Source organism: Pseudophryne corroboree, unplaced genomic scaffold (assembly GCF_028390025.1).
Source record: "Pseudophryne corroboree isolate aPseCor3 unplaced genomic scaffold, aPseCor3.hap2 scaffold_1825, whole genome shotgun sequence".
Classification (NCBI taxonomy): domain Eukaryota; kingdom Metazoa; phylum Chordata; class Amphibia; order Anura; family Myobatrachidae; genus Pseudophryne; species Pseudophryne corroboree.
The window spans coordinates 28,585-47,318 of NW_026968462.1; the positions used below are offsets into that span (position 1 = coordinate 28,585).

Consider the following 18,734-nt stretch of genomic DNA (forward strand, 5'->3'; position numbering starts at 1 on the left):
TCGGGTTCAAACACATTTGCAAAATTCTACAGGTTTGATACCCTGGCTATGGAGGACCTTGAGTTTGCTCATTCGGTGCTGCAGAGTCATCCGCACTCTCCCGCCCGTTTGGGAGCTTTGGTATAATCCCCATGGTCCTTACGGAGTTCCCAGCATCCACTAGGACGTCAGAGAAAATAAGAATTTACTCACCGGTAATTCTATTTCTCGTAGTCCGTAGTGGATGCTGGGCGCCCATCCCAAGTGCGGATTGTCTGCATTACTTGTACATAGTTACTGTTAACTAAAACGGGTTATTGTTGAGAGCCATCTGTTCAGAGGCTCCATTGTTATCATACTGTTAACTGGGTTTAAAATCACGAGTTGTACGGTGTGATTGGTGTGGCTGGTATGAGTCTTACCCGGGATTCAAAAATCCTTCCTTATTGTGTCAGCTCTTCCGGGCACAGTATCCTAACTGAGGTCTGGAGGAGGGTCATAGGGGGAGGAGCCAGTGCACACCAGTTAGTCCTAAAGCTTTCTTTTAGTTGTGCCCAGTCTCCTGCGGAGCCGCTATTCCCCATGGTCCTTACGGAGTTCCCAGCATCCACTACGGACTAGGAGAAATAGATTTACCGGTGAGTAAAAATAAGAATTTACTTACCGATAATTCTATTTCTCGTAGTCCGTAGTGGATGCTGGGGACTCCGTAAGGACCATGGGGAATAGCGGCTCCGCAGGAGACTGGGCACAAAAGTAAAGCTTTAGAACTACCTGGTGTGCACTGGCTCCTCCCCCTATGACCCTCCTCCAAGCCTCAGTTAGGATAATGTGCCCGGACGAGCGTACACAATAAGGAAGGATTTTGAATCCCGGGTAAGACTCATACCAGCCACACCAATCACACCGTATAACTTGTGATCTAAACCCAGTTAACAGCATGATAACAGAGGAGCCTCTAGAAAAGATTGCTCACTACAGCAATAACCCGATTTTTTGGTACCAATAACTATGTACCAGTATTGCAGACAATCCGCACTTGGGATGGGCGCCCAGCATCCACTACGGACTACGAGAAAAAGAATTATCGGTAAGTAAATTATTATTTTCTCTGACGTCCTAGTTTGTGCTGGGGACTCCGTAAGGACCATGGGGATTATACCAAAGCTCCCAAACGGGCGGGAGAGTGCGGATGACTCTGCAGCACCAAATGAGAGAACTCCAGGTCCTCCTCAGCCAGGGTATCAAATTTGTAGAATTTTACAAACGTATTTGCTCCTGACCAAGTAGCTGCTCGGCAAAGTTGTAAGGCCGAGACCCCTTGGGCAGCCGCCCAAGATGAGCCCACCTTCCTTGTGAAGTGGGCATTTACAGATTTTTGGCTGTGGCAGGCCTGCCACAGAATGTGCCAGCTGAATTGTACTACAAATCCAACGAGCAATAGTCTGCTTAGAAGCAGGAGCACCCAGCTTGTTGGGTGCATACAGAATAAACAACGAGTCAGATTTTCTGACTCCATCCGTCCTGGAAACCTATATTTCCAGGGCCCTGACAACGTCTAGCAACTTGGAATCCTCCAAGTCCCTAGTAGCCGCAGGCACCACCATAGGTTGATTCAGGTGAAACGCTGAAAACCACCTTAGGGAGAAACTGAGGACGAGTCCTCAATTCCGCCCTGTCCGAATGGAAAATCAGATGAGAGCTTTTACAGGATAAAGCCGCCAATTCTGACACGCGCCTGGCCCAGGCCAGGGCCAACAGCATGACCACTTTTCATGTGAGATATTTTAACTCCACATATTTAAGTGGTTCAAACCAATGTGAGTTTTGGAACCCAAAAACTACATTGAGATCCCAAGGTGCCACTGGAGGCACAAAAGGAGGTTGTATATACAGTACCCCTTTTACAAACGTCTGAACTTCAGGGACTGAAGCCAGTTCTTTCTGGAAGAAAATCGACAGGGCCGAAATCTGAACCTTAATGGATCCTAATTTTAGGCCCATAGACACTCCTGTTTGCAGGAAATGCAGGAATCGACCCAGTTGAAATTCCTCCGTTGGGGCCTTAATGGCCTCGCACCACGCAACATATTTTCGCCAAATGCGGTGATAATGTTTTGCGGTTATATCCTTCCTGGCTTTGATCAGGATAGGAATGACTTCATCCGGAATGCCTTTCTCCTTCAGGATCCGGCGTTCAAACGCTCTGCCGTCAAAAGCAGCCGCGGTAAGTCTTGGAACAGACAGGGTCCTTGCTAGAGCAGGTCCCTTCTTAGAGGTAGAGGCCACGGATCCTCCGTGAGCATCTCTTGAAGTTCCGGTTACCAAGTCCTTTTTGGCCAATCCGGAGCCACGAATATAGTGCTTACTCCTCTCCATCTTATAATTCTCGGTACCTTGGGTATGAGAGGCAGAGGAGGGAACACATACGCTGACTGGTACACCCACGGTGTTACCAGAGCGTCTACAGCTATTGCCTGAGGGTCCCTTGACCTGGCGCAATACCCGTCGAGTTTTATAATCATGTGGAAGACTTCTGGGTGAAGTCCCCACTCTTCCGGGTGGAGGTCGTGTCTGCTGAGGAAGTCTGCTTCCCAGTTGTCCACTCCCGGAATGAATATTGCTGACAGTGCTATCACATGATTTTCCGCCCAGCGAAGAATCCTTGCAGCTTCCGCCATTGCCCTCCTGCTTCTTGTGCCACCCTGTCTGTTTACGTGGGTGACTGCCGTGATGTCCGAATGGATCAACACCAGATGACCTTGAAGCAGAGGTCTTGCTGAGCTTAGAGCATTGTAAATGGCCCTTAGCTTCAGGATATTTATGTGAAGTGATGTCTCCAGGCTTGACCATAAGCCCTGGAAATTCCTTCCCTGTGTGACTGCTCCCCAGCCTCGCAGGCTGGCATCCGTGATCACCAGGACCCAGTCCTGAATGCCGAATCTGCGGCCCTCTAGAAGATGAGCACTCTGCAACCACCACAGGAGAGACACCCTTGTCCTTGGTGACAGGGTTATCCGCTGATGCATCTGAGGATGCGACCCGGACCATTTATCCAGCAGGTCCCACTGGAAAGTTCTTGAGTGGAAACTGCCGAATGGGATTGCTTCGTAAGAAGCCACCATTTTTCCCAGAACCCTTTCATTGATGTACTGAGACTTGGCTCGGTTATAGGAGGTTCCCGACTAGCTTGGATAACTCCCTGACTTTCTCCTCCCGGAGAAACACCTTTTTCTGGACTGTGTCCAGGATCATCCCTAGGAACAGAAGATGAGTCGTCGGAATCAGCTGCGATTTTGGAATATTGAGAATCCAATCGTGCTGCCGCAACACTACCTGAGATAGTGCTACACCGACCTCCAACTGTTCCTTGGATCATACCCTTATCAGGGGATCGTCCAAGTAAGGGATAACTAAAATTCCCTTCCTTCGAAGGAGTATCATCATTTCGGCCATTACCTTGGTAAAGACCCGGGGTGCCGTGGACCATCCATACGGCAGTGTCTGAAACTGATAGTGACAGTTCTGTACCACAAACCTGAGGTACCCTTGGTGAGAAGAGTAATTTGGGACATGAAGGTAAGCATCCTTGATGTCCCGAGACATCATGTAGTCCCCTTCTTCCAGGTTCGCAATCACTGCTCTGAGTGACTCAATCTTGAATTTGAACCTCTGTATGTAAGTGTTCAAGATTTTAGATTTAGAATCGGTCTCACCGAGCCGTCCGGCTTCGGTACCACAACAGTGTGGAATAATACCCCGTTCCCTGTTGCAGGAGGGGTACCTTGATTATCACCTGCTGGGAATACAGCTTGTGAATGGCTTCCCAAACTGCCTCCCTGTCAGAGGGAGACGTCGGTAAAGCCGACTTTAGGAAACGGCGAGGGGGGGACGTCTCGAATTCCAATTTGTTGAGACGGGCCCCCACCGTGCCTGAGCTTGTAAAGCCCTAGCGTCATACTGAGGGCTTGGCAGAGGCAGGAGAGGGCTTCTGTTCCTGGGAACTGGCTGATTTCTGCAGCCTTTTTCCTCTCCCTCTGTCACGGGCAGAAATGGGGAACCCTTTGCCCGCTTGCCAACGAAAAGACTGCGCCTAATAATACGGCGTCTTCTTATGTTGAGAGGCGACCTGGGGTACAAACGTGGATTTCCCAGCTGTTGCCGTGGCCACGAGGTCTAAAAGACCGACCCCAAATGACTCCTCCCCTTTATAAGGCAATACTTCCAATTGCCGTTTGGAATCCGCCTCACCTGACCACTGTCGTGTCCATAATCTACTGGCAGAAATGGACAACGCACTTAGACTTGATGCCAGTCTGCAAATATTCCGCTGTGCATCACGCATATATAGAAATGCATCTTTCAAATGCTCTATAGGCAATAAAATACTGTCCCTATCTAGGGTATCAATATTTTCAGTCAGGGAATCCGACCACGCCAACCCAGCACTGCACATCCAGGCTGAGGCGATTGCTGGTCGCAGTATAACACCAGTATGTGTGTAAATACATTTTAGGATACCCTCCTGCTTTCTATCAGCAGGATCCTTAAGGGCGGCCATCTCAGGAGAGGGTAGAGCCCTTGTTCTTACAAGTGTGTGAGCGCCTTATCCCCCCTAGGGGGTGTTTCCCAACGTACCCTAACCTCTGGCGGGAAAGGATATAATGCCAATAACATTTTAGAAATTATCAGTTGTTATCGGGGGAAACCCACGCATCATCACACACCTCATTTAATTTCTCAGATTCAGGAAAACTACAGGTAGTTTTTCCTCCCCGAACATAATACCCCTTTTTGGTGGTACTCGTATTATCAGAAATGTGTAAAACATTTTTCATTGCCTCAATCATGTAACGTGTGGCCCTACTGGAAGTCACGTTTGTCTCTTCACCGTCGACACTGGAGTCAGTATCCGTGTCGGCGTCTGTATCTGCCATCTGAGGTAACGGGCGCTTTAGAGCCCCTGACGGCCCATGAGACGTCTGGACAGGCACAAGCTAAGTAGCCGGCTGTCTCATGTCAACCACTGTCTTTTATACAGAGCTGACACTGTCACGTAATTCCTTCCAACAGTTCATCCACTCAGGTGTCGACCCCCTAGGGGGTGACATCACTATTACAGGCAATCTGCTCCGCCTCCACACCATTTTCCTCCTCATACATGTCGACACAATCGTACCGACACACAGCACACACACAGGGAATGCTCTGATAGTGGACAGGACCCCACTAGCCCTTTGGGGAGAAGAGGGAGAGTTTGCCAGCACACACCAGAGCGCTATATATATACAGGGATAACCTTATATAAGTGTTTTTCCCCTTATAGCTGCTGTATTTTTAATACTGCGCCTAATTAGTGCCCCCCTCTCTTTTTTAACCCTTTCTGTAGTGTAGTGACTGCAGGGGAGAGCCAGGGAGCTTCCCTCCAATGGAGCTGTGAGGGAAAATGGCGCCAGTGTGCTGAGGAGATAGGCTCCGCCCCCTTCCCGGCGGCCTTATCTCCCGTTTTTCTGTGTATTCTGGCAGGGGTTAAATTCATCCATATAGCCCAGGAGCTATATGTGATGCATTTTTTGCCATCCAAGGTGTTTTTATTGCTGCTCAGGGCGCCCCCCCAGCGCCCTGCACCCTCAGTGACCGGAGTGTGAAGTGTGCTGAGAGCAATGGCGCACAGCTGCAGCGCTGTGCGCTACCTTGTTGAAGACAGGACGTCTTCTGCCGCCGATTTCTGGACCTCTTCGCTCTTCTGGCTCTGTAAGGGGGCTGGCGGCGCGGCTCTGGGACCCATCCATGGCTGGGCCTGTGATCGATCCCTCTGGAGCTAATGTCCAGTAGCCTAAGAAGCCCAATCCACTCTGCACGCAGGTGAGTTCGCTTCTTCTCCCCTTAGTCCCTCGATGCAGTGAGCCTGTTGCCAGCAGGTCTCACTGAACATAAAAAACTTTTCACTAAGCAGCTCAGGAGAGCCACCTAGTGTGCACCCTTCTCGTTCGGCACAAAAATCTAACTGAGGCTTGGAGGAGGGTCATAGGGGGAGGAAGTCATTGAAATCTCTGTACGGGGTGACGGTAACCCTATCTTTCCCTATACTACGGGGTTACCGTCACCCCGTACAGAGATTTCAATGGGATAAGGAGCCGGTTTTACAGAAAAATCCGGCAGGACTGAAAATAAACACAAAAGGAGCTGTAAACATTACTAATCCTTTTCTTTTTTACAGGTATTGCACTACAGTATTGCAACATTTAAATTGTTGCAAAATAGAATACATATTGTCACAAGCGCCTTGTTTTTTTTTTTTTTTTAAATTCTTTATTTTTCATTTTATAATATAAAACATTTTCCAAATATGTTAACATACATATCATAGAATAGAATGTAGACAACAGTCTCATATCTTATCAATTGTAGTTATATACATCAATAAATGTTTGCAGTAAAAAGGAATCAACAGTTTCATCTATCTTTTCTTAAACTGTGCCACGTTTGGTAGATTGTACAAAATCTGGGATCAAAAACATCCTCATATCGATATCGCTTAATAACATAGCTTTTATAGAAAGTGTGAGGTAGTAAACATTTGGAAACAAATAGATAAAGAGGAGGACAAAGGGAAGAGGGGGGAGAGGGGGGAAGCAGAATGGGGAGGGGAGTAGGTAGGCCACATATGTAGCACATACAGAAGCCAAAGCGGGGGCCTTAAGGACCCCCGTCCTCAATGTATGGTCAGGGTGCATAATCAGCATAGGTGTTAGTGATCTTGAATTCAATCCAAGGGAGCCAGGTAGCTATGTAATCTGAGTATTTGTCCAAGGCGGCAGAATAAACATTCTCCATATGCATATAGAAGTCAATGCGTTGGAACCACTCCCATATTGTCGGTGGGTTAGTGGATTTCCAATGCACCGGGAGTACAGCTCTTGCTGCGTTATTTAAGTGTTTAAGGAGGGATTTCTTGTAGCGGGAAAGGGGTATATCTGAATGCGATAATAGCCAAAAGTCCGGACCCGGCGGGACAGGGCCACCCAAAATCTTTGTGGATAGGTCTATGATCGTATTCCAAAAAGGGGCAATCGACAGACAATCCCACCATATGTGTATCAGTGTGCCCGTATCCCTACCACATCGCCAGCACAAAGGGGAAACTGAGGGGTAAAATTTATGCAGAAGGGACGGGCATCTATACCATCTTGTTAGTAATTTATATTGCGTTTCCACAACGTCCAGACTAGTGGAGCATTGTGCCATGACCTTGCAGTGTGTGTCCCAGTGGATCTTGATTCCCCGGTGCATGAAGTCTCTATCCCATGCGTCACAAAAAGAGGGGACAGTAGGAAAGGAACCTTGTTGAAGAATCTTATAGATTCCCGACACTACATGTGTGGGGGTTATCTCCTGGTCGCACATGGACTCAAAAGGCGTGAGAGTTTTATACAAGTCTATTGTCTCTCGTTTCGAGGTAACAAAATGGTGTACCTGAAGGTAAAACCAATAATCTTTAGAAGGAATGTCGCCCGCTCTCCGTATTTCAGAGAACGTTTTGAGTTTGCCATGCGCAAGCAAGTGACCCACCCTAGTCACACCCGCCCCTTCCCATCTAGAAGCAATCCTATTGGACCCACCCGGGGGGAATAACGGGTTGTCGAAGATAGGCATAAGGGATGTTCGTTTTGACGAGATTCCCATCTTATAGCGAAGCGTCCGCCATAAAGCCAAAGTAGGTCCCACAGTGGGATGTGATGAGCGATTAAATCTAGGGAGCCAGGGCACTACTTGTAGATTAAGGCTGGTAGAAGATGACTCCAGTTCGACCCATTGCTTCCTATGTGAGACGGGACGGGACCAGTCTACAACTCTATGCAGTATTGCGGCGTGGTAGTTGTGACAGAATATACTGTCCAAGGTCCATTCTGACTATGTTGTAGTAGCTATTGTTCTTAAACAGGGCCAGGTGTGATGTGTTATGCTGGACCAGTCACTAGACACCTATAGCAGGAAGCTGGGAGCAGTTGGAGCCCTCTGAGGTCACATATTGTATGACTATAAAAGGATAAAACAGGGAGTGACTGGCTATCTTCCCCCATCACCAAGGGATTAATTGTGTCAAGATCCCATTGTTCTCCCCTAGGACTGAGTCAGACACTGGGCCATGAGAACAGCAGGGGGGATCTCCTCATGACTCATCTCTTTTACAGACCTTCATGGAACTCTTCCAATCAGGAGGGACTTTTGGTGGTGGAAATTAGAATGTTGTTTAAAAAGGGAAGGCAAGAGATCACCAGGTGTGTGTGAGTTTGGCTTCTAAAAGCTACTAGTCCTGGAGTCTCAGCTCCTGCTAGTGTGCTGAGGATTTGGCCTGGGAGCATTGTGGCTACTGGATTACCCACTTTTCTCTGGATTTGCAGACTTGTTGGCTCTGCTATATGAACACTGCTTGAAACTCCTGTGATCCTCCACAATTATACTACATCCGGACAAGAGCATGTGGGAAAGTGCTGGGAAGTCTGACGGTAAACTGCTGTTTATTGGGACCTGTTGTTCTTGGGTTAATTTCAACTGTGTTTATCTTATAGTTGATTTAGAGAGCTTGTACTAAGTAAACACCTAATAAATATATTGTTATATCTTTATCTGTCTCCTGTCTGCGTGACCTGACCCAGAAGTCCTGGAGTACACTCTGAGTTTATGCTCTAATACTCCTGGTCTTCACAATTGGTGGCAGACAGTGGGGTCACGCAGTCCCGTCCAGTGGGAAGAGCATAAGGTGCTGTATAGAGATACACCAAGCTCTACAGGAACAGGTTTCAGTAAAAAGTAGCCAATTAACATCAGTCCCATCAGATAACCCAAGAGACATCTCAGGAAGAATGGCTAGTGAAGCTGCAATAGGAGATTTGAGGGAAGCAGAGACATATTACAGGAGGACTAGGAAACAGCAGTTGTTTGAGTTCTGCAAGCTAAAGAAGATCCCCTGTAATGGAACTGAACAAAAGGATGTGTTAATCAATCTACTATTGGAGTTTGACAGAGCTCACCCAGGGGAGATTGCTCTAAGTGATGAGGAGGAACAGCAAATCCCAGCAGTGGGGACAAGAATGGGGAGAATGCAGAGATCAGAGGCAACTCCTGAAACATTGGAGCGGTGGATGAAAGCCCTAGGGGACAGAGCTACCTCTAGGGAGAGGGCAGGAGTAATACAAACTGTGCTGGGAGTAAATATCTACCCGGAGGGACCAGCTAGACAGGCTGTGCAAGAAGAAGAAAGCAGAAAGCCACGTCTAAGATATGGAGATGTGCCCAGATTTAAGGAAGAAGAGACAGACATTGATACTCATCTGCAGGTGTTTGAGAAACTGATGACCGTGCACCAGATTGATGAGGAGGAGTGGGCTTGTTATGTGGGACCCAGTTTAACAGGCAAAGCTCAGCAAGCCTATCAATCGCTAGCAAATGAGGATGTGGGAAACTACCAACTCGTGAAGAAAGCCCTGCTGGCAAAATTCCAAGTCACCCCCGAATCCTATCGGGCAAAATTCCGGACACTAAATCGTGGGGGGGATGACTCCCATGCTGAATTTGCCAGACAACTGAAGAGAGCGTGCCAGCAGTGGTGGGATGGACGACATGTGTATTCCCCTGAACAAATCCTGAATGAAGTGGTACTGGAACAATTATTAAATAAAATGGCACCAGAGGTTCGAGAGTGGGTGGCTGACCGTAAACCTCCAAACCCAGAGTCAGCAGCCCGAATGGCAGATGAGTATCTTGCTAACCGGGTCAGATGGAAGGCACCCAGTGTACAGCAACCAGGAACACAGAGAATGAGAGAGACCCAGAAAACCAGACCATTATCTGCCCCCGCTTACCAGAGGGATGCCGCACCTCGACACTCATTAGTGCAACAGTCCTATCCCCGCAGATGTTACAGATGTGATCAGCCAGGGCATATGCAGAAGGATTGCACCCGGTCTCGAGGACCTTATGTGGGAGCTCGTCCTGCCCCAGTTAATGTGGTCTACCAACCAGTGGGGGGATTTGAAAGGGAATATCCCCATCCTGATGCACCAGAGGTGATGGATGGTGTATATGTGGTGGACCTGGTAGTGGAGGAGGGATGCCAAACTCCCAGAAACATGAAAGGTCATTTGCAGTCTGTCTGGGTGGATGACCAGGAGGTCCAGGGTTTGAGAGATTCAGGAGCCTCCCTTACCCTCATAGAACCTGACCTGGTGTCGGTAGACAAGATCCTTGAGGACCAAAGGGTTAGAATCGCCACAGCAGGGAATCAAGTTCGAGATATCCCAGTAGCCCGAGTGCATCTGGACTGGGGGGCAGACCATGGCCCTGTGGATGTAGGAGTTCTTAGCGGCCTGCCAGCAAAAGTAATTCTGGGGAATGACCTAGGACAGGGACTGGTCACACATTTTGTTCAAGTGGTGACCAGGAACCAAGCCCGGAGAATGACCCTCTCAACAGAGACAAACTCTGCATCTTCGTCCTCCCTGGGGCCCACTCTCACTCAGATCCAACACACTACTGCTTCTGAACCCAATCCACAGGTGGTGAGTATGCCTATCACTGAGAAGGATATGTTTAGAAATAGGAGTACTGTAGTTGACTTGGGGGAGGTAGATAGAAGTGAATTCAGAAAGCTACAGAAAACTGATCCCACCTTAGCCAAACTTCGAAGTGCAGCAGATAGTGGGTTTTCTGACTCTGAAGGGTATAAGGTAGGATGGGTGAACGGGCTGTTGTATAGAATTTCTCCTCATAGTGAGGATCTGGACCATGTCAGTGCCTTAAAGCAATTGGTGGTTCCCCAAAGATATCGACAGCAGCTGTTGACCTTAGCCCATGACATACCAGCAGCTGGACACTTTGGTGTCAGGAAAACTCTTGCTCGAGTTTTGAGAAGTTTTTTTTGGCCCAAGGTATCCCATGATGTGAAGCATTATCGAGCCTCCTGTGATACCTGTCAGAGGTTAGGAGGTGTACCACAAAGAGCCCCTCTACATCCTTTACCTATAATTGGGGAACCCTTTCAGCGGGTAGCCGTAGATATAGTCGGGCCTCTTAAGATTCCTAGTCATTCAGGAAAAAGATATATTCTGACCCTCATAGACTTTGCAACTCGATATCCCGAGGCTGTAGCACTCTCCTCTATAGATGCAGAGCATGTAGCTCAGGCCCTGAGTGACATATTTAGTAGACTGGGCTATCCCCAAGAGATTGTAACGGATCAGGGGGCCCAATTTCAGGGGGAATTGTTACAGACATTATGGGAAAAATGGGGAATACGTCCATTAAGGACCACCCCCTATCACCCACAGACTAATGGATTATGTGAGAGATTTAATAGAACCCTCAAACACCTGTTGCAGGCTTATGTGCAGTCAGAGGGGAGGGACTGGGAAAATGCACTACAGCAGCTCCTGTTTGCATATAGGGAAGTGCCACAAGACTCTACTGGGTATTCCCCCTTTCAATTGTTGTATGGCCGCAGGGTCAGAGGACCACTAGATCTAGTCCGTGAAAGCTGGGAAGGAAGTTTTATTGATCATGGTCAACCCATCCTGCAGTATGTGGCACAGATGCGGGAAAGGATGGCGAGGTTAATGGCCTTAACACAAACAAATCTCCAAGGGGCACAGGCCCGCCAATCTGAATGGTATAATCGGAATGCCAGACTCAGGGAATTACACGAGGGACAGAAAGTAATGGTGCTTATTCCTGTACGTAAGAATAAATTACAGGCTACCTGGGATGGCCCTTATACTGTGGTAAAACAGTCAGGCCCAGTGAATTACATTGTGGCCCTGGATAAGGCTGGCCGACAAGTCAGAAATTTCCACATTAATCGTCTCAAAGCTTATGTGGAAAGAAATGTAGCAGCAATGGTAGTATGTTGTCCCCCCATGGAGGCCCCTGAGTTAGACCCCTTACCTGATTTGTTAGAAGAATGCAAGAAGGGCATAGGATTGGAGGCAGTCCAATATGGGGAAAAACTTAGTGTTGCCCAGCGTCAGGACATGGGGGAGGTGTTAATGGCCCAGGTTTTGCAATTTACATGTATTCCAGGGACCACAACCCTCACTCAGCATGTGGTAGATACAGGGGAGGTCAAGCCCATCCGGCAAAAACCATACCGAGTCACGCCTGAGGTAGCAGGCAGCCTAAAAAGGGAGATTGATGAGATGCTGGCATTAGGGGTTATTGTGAAGTCCAATAGTCCATGGGCAGCCGGGGTAGTGTTAGTTCCCAAGAAGGATGGGACCACCAGATTCTGTGTGGATTACCGACGTTTGAATGAGGTGACTGTCACCGATGCATATCCCATGCCCCGGGTGGAAGAGTTGTTGGAGAGATTAGGGGGAGCAACCTATGTAACCACTCTAGATCTTAGTAAAGGATACTGGCAGGTCCCCTTAAGTCCTGAGGCCCAAGAAAAATCTGCGTTTACCACTCCATTTGGGCTTTATCATTTTTTGGCGATGCCCTTTGGCATGAAGAATGCCCCGGCCACTTTCCAAAGAGCTATAGATGTAATGCTGGAAGGGTGTCAGGATTTTGCACAAGCATACCTAGATGACATAGCTATATTTAGTTCTTGCTGGGAAGACCATCTATCACATGTGGCCGAGGTCCTCAGGCGTATTCAGCAGGGTGGGTTAACCATCCGTCCTGATAAATGCCAAATAGGAATGGCTGAAGTGCAATATCTGGGTCACCGAGTGGGAGGGGGTAAGATTAGACCAGAGCCAGCTAAAGTGGAAGCCATTCTAAACTGGCCAAGACCTTCCAATCAGAAACAAGTTAGAGCATTTTTAGGACTAGCTGGCTACTATAGGAGGTTTGTTCCCCAATACAGCACATTGGCCAAACCTTTGACTGACCTGACCAAAAGGAAATATGCTAGACAGGTTGCATGGTCCCCTGAGTGTGAGAGTGCATTTGTGGCCCTGAAAGAAGCCCTCTCCAGTGCCCCAGTACTAGCTGCCCCCGACTTCTCCAAGAAGTTCATTGTTCAAACTGACGCCTCTGGTTGTGGTTTGGGAGCAGTGTTATGCCAAGTGGGGGAGGATGGCCGTGACCACCCTGTGGTATATTTGTCCCGTAAACTGGTGGATCGGGAAGTGGCTTATGCCACCATTGAGAAAGAATGCCTGGCCATTGTGTGGGCCTTGAAAAAGTTACAACCGTACCTTTATGGACGAGAATTTACAGTGGTGACTGACCACAATCCACTTCATTGGTTACAAAAGACAGCTGGGGACAATGGGCGATTACTACGATGGAGTCTTGCCTTGCAAAGTTTTAACTTCTCCATCTCTCACAAAAAGGGCCGTGAGCATACCAACGCTGATGGATTATCTAGGAGAGAAGAAGGAAACAGCATCGCACCTGGTAAAGGTCACATGGCTGGTCCAGGAAAAGGATCCAACCCTGCTCCCTTGATTTAAGAAGAGGGAGGTATGTGACAGAATATACTGTCCAAGGTCCATTCTGACTATGTTGTAGTAGCTATTGTTCTTAAACAGGGCCAGGTGTGATGTGTTATGCTGGACCAGTCACTAGACACCTATAGCAGGAAGCTGGGAGCAGTTGGAGCCCTCTGAGGTCACATACTGTATGACTATAAAAGGATAAAACAGGGAGTGACTGGCTATCTTCCCCCATCACCAAGGGATTAATTGTGTCAAGATCCCATTGTTCTCCCCTAGGACTGAGTCAGACACTGGGCCATGAGAACAGCAGGGGGGATCTCCTCATGACTCATCTCTTTTACAGACCTTCATGGAACTCTTCCAATCAGGAGGGACTTTTGGTGGTGGAAATTAGAATGTTGTTTAAAAAGGGAAGGCAAGAGATCACCAGGTGTGTGTGAGTTTGGCTTCTAAAATCTACTAGTCCTGGAGTCTCAGCTCCTGCTAGTGTGCTGAGGATTTGGCCTGGGAGCATTGTGGCTACTGGATTACCCACTTTTCTCTGGATTTGCAGACTTGTTGGCTCTGCTATATGAACACTGCTTGAAACTCCTGTGATCCTCCACAATTATACTACATCCGGACAAGAGCATGTGGGAAAGTGCTGGGAAGTCTGACGGTAAACTGCTGTTTATTGGGACCTGTTGTTCTTGGGTTAATTTCAACTGTGTTTATCTTATAGTTGATTTAGAGAGCTTGTACTAAGTAAACACCTAATAAATATATTGTTATATCTTTATCTGTCTCCTGTCTGCGTGACCTGACCCAGAAGTCCTGGAGTACACTCTGAGTTTATGCTCTAATACTCCTGGTCTTCACAGTAGTATGCAGAGATCATGGGCAATTGCTGTCCGCCTTGGGATTTCAGTCTAGATAGGTGGCTATGTTTGAACCTAGGTTTCCGACCGCCCCAGACAAAGTGGCTTATCGCCTTGTGTGCTTCAGCTAAAAATTGAGGGGGAAGTTTTAAAGGAGTGGTTTGAAAAAGGTATAGCAACCTGGGGAGAATGTTCATCTTTACTATATTTATACGGCCTAGCCATGAAAACCTCTGCGTGAGCCAGTGCCCCATCTCCTGTCTCAGTTTGCGGAGTAGTGGGGTATGATTAATAGCAGTTATAGTGGTAAGTGTCGATGGAATCTGGATTCCCAGATACGTAATATGGGATTTTTGCCATGTAAATTGGAACGATTGCGATAGGAGGGATGCCGTGGCAGACGGAAGTGTGACATTCATCGCCATAGATTTTGAATAATTAATTTTAAAATTTGACATATCTCCGAACCGTGCGAATTCCTTCATAAGGTTAGGTAGAGAGATCAATGGATTCGTTATGACTGCCAATAAGTCATCAGCAAAGAGGGCCAAACGATGGTCAGTGTTACCTACCCGTAGTCCCACAATGTCAGGGTTGCATCTGATCGCACGTGCCAGTGCCTCCATGCATAAAACAAAGATTAAGGGTGACAGCGGGCAACCCTGGCGTGTGCCGTTAGTAATTGATACGGGCTCCGAGAGGACGCCATTCACCCTAATCCGAGCAGATGGGGCCCTATATAATGAGAGAATTTTTTGTAAGAAAACATCCCCCAGACCCAATCGCCGAAGCACTGCCTCCATAAAATCCCAATCCACCCGATCAAAGGCCTTTTCTGCGTCTGTGGAAAGGAGCATGAGAGGCGCATTCGTCACAAGCGCCTTGTTTTAGTATCTATTTGAATTGTTTATTTTTATTCAGGGCAGCTAAAACACTTAAATCCCGGCAACAGCGCGGTTATTCTCATTTCTAATCATAGGGGGAGGAGCCAGTGCACACCAGGTAGTTCTAAAGCTTTACTTTTGTGCCCAGTCTCCTGCGGAGCCGCTATTCCCCATGGTCCTTACGGAGTCCCCAGCATCCACTAGGACGTCAGAGAAATCTTATTTTCCATAATGTATTTTATTTCCAGCAGATGGACACACAAGCAGGAATATCTCAGAAGGACATCTAATGTTATCCCCGGATTGTGACATAAGAGATAATGACAGTAGACAGGATTCTCCAGGAGATAACCCCATTACCCCAATTATATATCCAGCTCTATCAGCTGATCCCCCTGATCCTGGGAAATGTTCTCCTGATCACTCTGATATTGGTGTATCTGTTACAGCTCTGAGAGTAGATACAGTGTTTCCGTGTTCTATAGATGCCAAATGTTTTACACAGAACACAAAGCTTATTACCCATCATCCAGCTAAGGCAGGTGAGAGGCCATTTCCATGTTCTGAGTGTGGGAAATGTTTTACAAAGAAATCAGCTCTTGTTACACATCACAGAAGTCACACAGGTGAGAAGCCGTTTTCCTGTTCTGAGTGTGGGAAATGTTTTACACAGAAATCAGCTCTTGTTACACATCAGAGAAGTCACACAGGTGTGAAGCCGTTTTCCTGTTCTGAGTGTGGGAAATGTTTTGCATTGAAATCAGTTCTTGTTAAACATCAGAATAGTCACTCAGGTGAGAAGCCGTTTTCCTGTTATGAGTGTGGGAAATGTTTTGCACGGAAATCACATCTTGTTATACATCAGAGAAGTCACACAGGTGAGAAGCCGTTTTCCTGTTCTGAGTGTGGGAAATGTTTTGCACGCAACTCAAATCTTGCTACACATCAGAGAAGTCACACAGGTGAGAAGCCGTTTTCCTGTTCTGAGTGTGGGAAATGTTTTGCACGCAACTCAAATCTTGCTACACATCAGAGAAATCACACAGGTGAGAAGCCGTTTTCCTGTTCTGAGTGTGGGAAATGTTTTGCATGGAAATCAGATCTTGTTACACATCAGAGAAGTCACACAGGTGAGAAGCCGTTTTCCTGTTCTGAGTGTGGGAAATGTTTTACAAAGAAATCAGCTCTTGTTACACATCAGAGAAGTCACACAGGTGAGAAGCCGTTTTCCTGTTCTGAGTGTGGGAAATGTTTTACAAAGAAATCAGCTCTTGTTACACATCAGAGAAGTCACACAGGTGAGAAGCCGTTTTCCTGTTCTGAGTGTGGGAAATGTTTTACAAAGAAATCAGCTCTTGTTACACATCAGAGAAGTCACACAGGTGAGAAGCCGTTTTCCTGTTCTGAGTGTGGGAAATGTTTTACAAAGAAATCAGCTCTTGTTACACATCAGAGAAGTCACACAGGTGTGAAGCCGTTTTCCTGTTCTGAGTGTGGGAAATGTTTCGCATTTAAATCAGTTCTTGTTAAACATCAGAGAAGTCACACAGGTGAGAAGCCGTTTTCCTGTTCTGAGTGTGGGAAATGGTTTACACAGAAATCATCTCTTGTTACACATCAGAGAAGTCACACAGGTGAGAAGCCGTTTTCCTGTTCTGAGTGTGGGAAATGGTTTACACAGAAATCATCTCTTGTTACACATCAGAGAAGTCACACAGGTGAGAAGCCGTTTTCATGCTGTGAGAGAAATAAATCCGCTCTTGTTGAACACATTAGACATTACCCAAGTACGGAACCATTTAAATCTTCTGGAGTATAATTATCACTGTCATGCAATGTTCCTCAAGGGTGAATCCTATTTCCTATGCTTTATAAAATATACATGCTAGCACTGGGTGATATAATCAGACGTCATGGCCTGGTCTACCACTGCTATGCAGATGACCTGCTTTTTGCTCCATGTACTGAGAACCTAATACCAATAAATGGTTGTCTAGCTGAGCGCCAGGGGTGGATGATGCCAGTTGGCTGTGACTCAGTCTTTGTGAAACATAATAGAAGCTCCCCAATAAAGGACAAGACTTTACCAACCATCTGGATTTATGCTTTGGTGTTCAGAATCGCAAAATACTGAACGTGTGCTGAATCTTTGTGTTGTCCTAGTATGTGGCTGACACAGACATCAGGTATCTGCCACATACTAATCCTCATTCTTCCATCTGTGGACCATAGCCAGAATCAAACACTTGATTCCCTCGGAAGTTCATAGACTACTGCAATGCCATCTACCTGGGTCACCCAGCAAAATAATTACAGAGCTTGCAGATAGTACATAATGCAGCAGCCAAGCTGTTACCTAACCAGCCCGTTCCTGCCACATAACACCCATTCTCTGCTCCCTTCACCGGCTGCCTGTAAGATGACAAATCTATTTCATAATTGGCTAACTGACCTTCCCAGCCCAACATTACATGGTCCAAGGTGCTAGAAGCAGCTTCTGCCTCCTTACTGCCCTGCTTGCTTGCTTCTACAGATGAAGGACTGTTACCAGCAGTACCAAGAATCTCCTGTCATTCATTTAAGGGTCAAATTTTTAACTTTGCAGCCCTTACCATGGAACGTACTGCCTTGCACAGTCCAAGAGACCACCACTCTAGAGAACGTCACAAATAGACTGATGACTGCTACTCACGCTTTTCATTAATGTACCTCTATTTACTTCCTAAATAATACATCCTAAATGCTTAGGTCTTTTTTCTGCTGTTTATTTTGTGTCTTGTGCTTTGTGTAAATGTGAATGTCTAATACCAGTTTGCACAATCTGTATTGCTACACGACAATATGGCGGCCATTGGAACGTGTTTTCACTTCTAGTTTGCCTAACTTGTTGCAGACACTCATCTTGATCAGGAGTGCTGAGTGTTTTCTGATACAAGATCCTATCCATATATACCCTGTACATTACCATGTGCATTAGAGTCACCCGGGTTCCATCTGCGGTGGTTTGTTGTATGTTACATCTATATGGTGCGGATACTCCTATGTATGATTTCATAATAAAAGCTTTTGTTTGCATCTAATTATTGCATTATAGCTTTTATTTTTTTATCTGTTTTATATTCCCGTCTGAGTAATTACGCCATAATGTCTAATCTCGGAGTGGACCCCAGAAGATGTAAAGAAACCGTGTAAGTTTTCCATCATTCTGTTTCGTGTAATCATACAGGTAAGTGATGGCACGGTGGTCACTGACCGTCACATTCAGGTGGTATAATGGAAGTGGGACTGTCTGGGCTTATTCTAGTCTACTGCAGAAATAAAAAAAAATCAGCCCATAGATCAAGCTTGGTCGGACAAGACAGAAGCCACATTAATGGTGGCACATCGTATAGGCTGAGGACCCATGTTTCTGCTATATATGGAATAACTCCCTCTTCACCCACAAAAACCTTCCCTTCACCATTCACCATTCACAATGTCCACCATTGCCCCTTCAGAAGGGACACAACTTTCCTTTGCTTGTTCCACCTCCTCCTCTACAGAGCCCAGGACCATCTCCATGACCATGT

The 18,734-nt window shown here is 46.9% G+C and overlaps 1 protein-coding gene across 3 annotated transcripts in view; it reads left to right on the forward strand.

The window, feature by feature from the left end:
* The window catches only part of LOC135002980 (zinc finger protein OZF-like), a 45,196-nt gene extending 26,951 nt beyond the window's left edge, over nt 1-18,245 (forward strand). For 2 of the 3 annotated variants that reach the window (XM_063951706.1, XM_063951705.1), the window contains one exon: nt 15,414-18,245. In XM_063951706.1, the coding sequence (XP_063807776.1) occupies nt 15,414-16,984 (1,571 nt within the window). In that variant the 3' untranslated portion in view covers nt 16,985-18,245. The remainder of the gene's footprint in view (nt 1-15,413) is intronic. The other variant, XM_063951707.1, reaches the window with a different exon arrangement.
* The last annotated feature ends 489 nt before the right edge of the window (nt 18,246-18,734 follow it).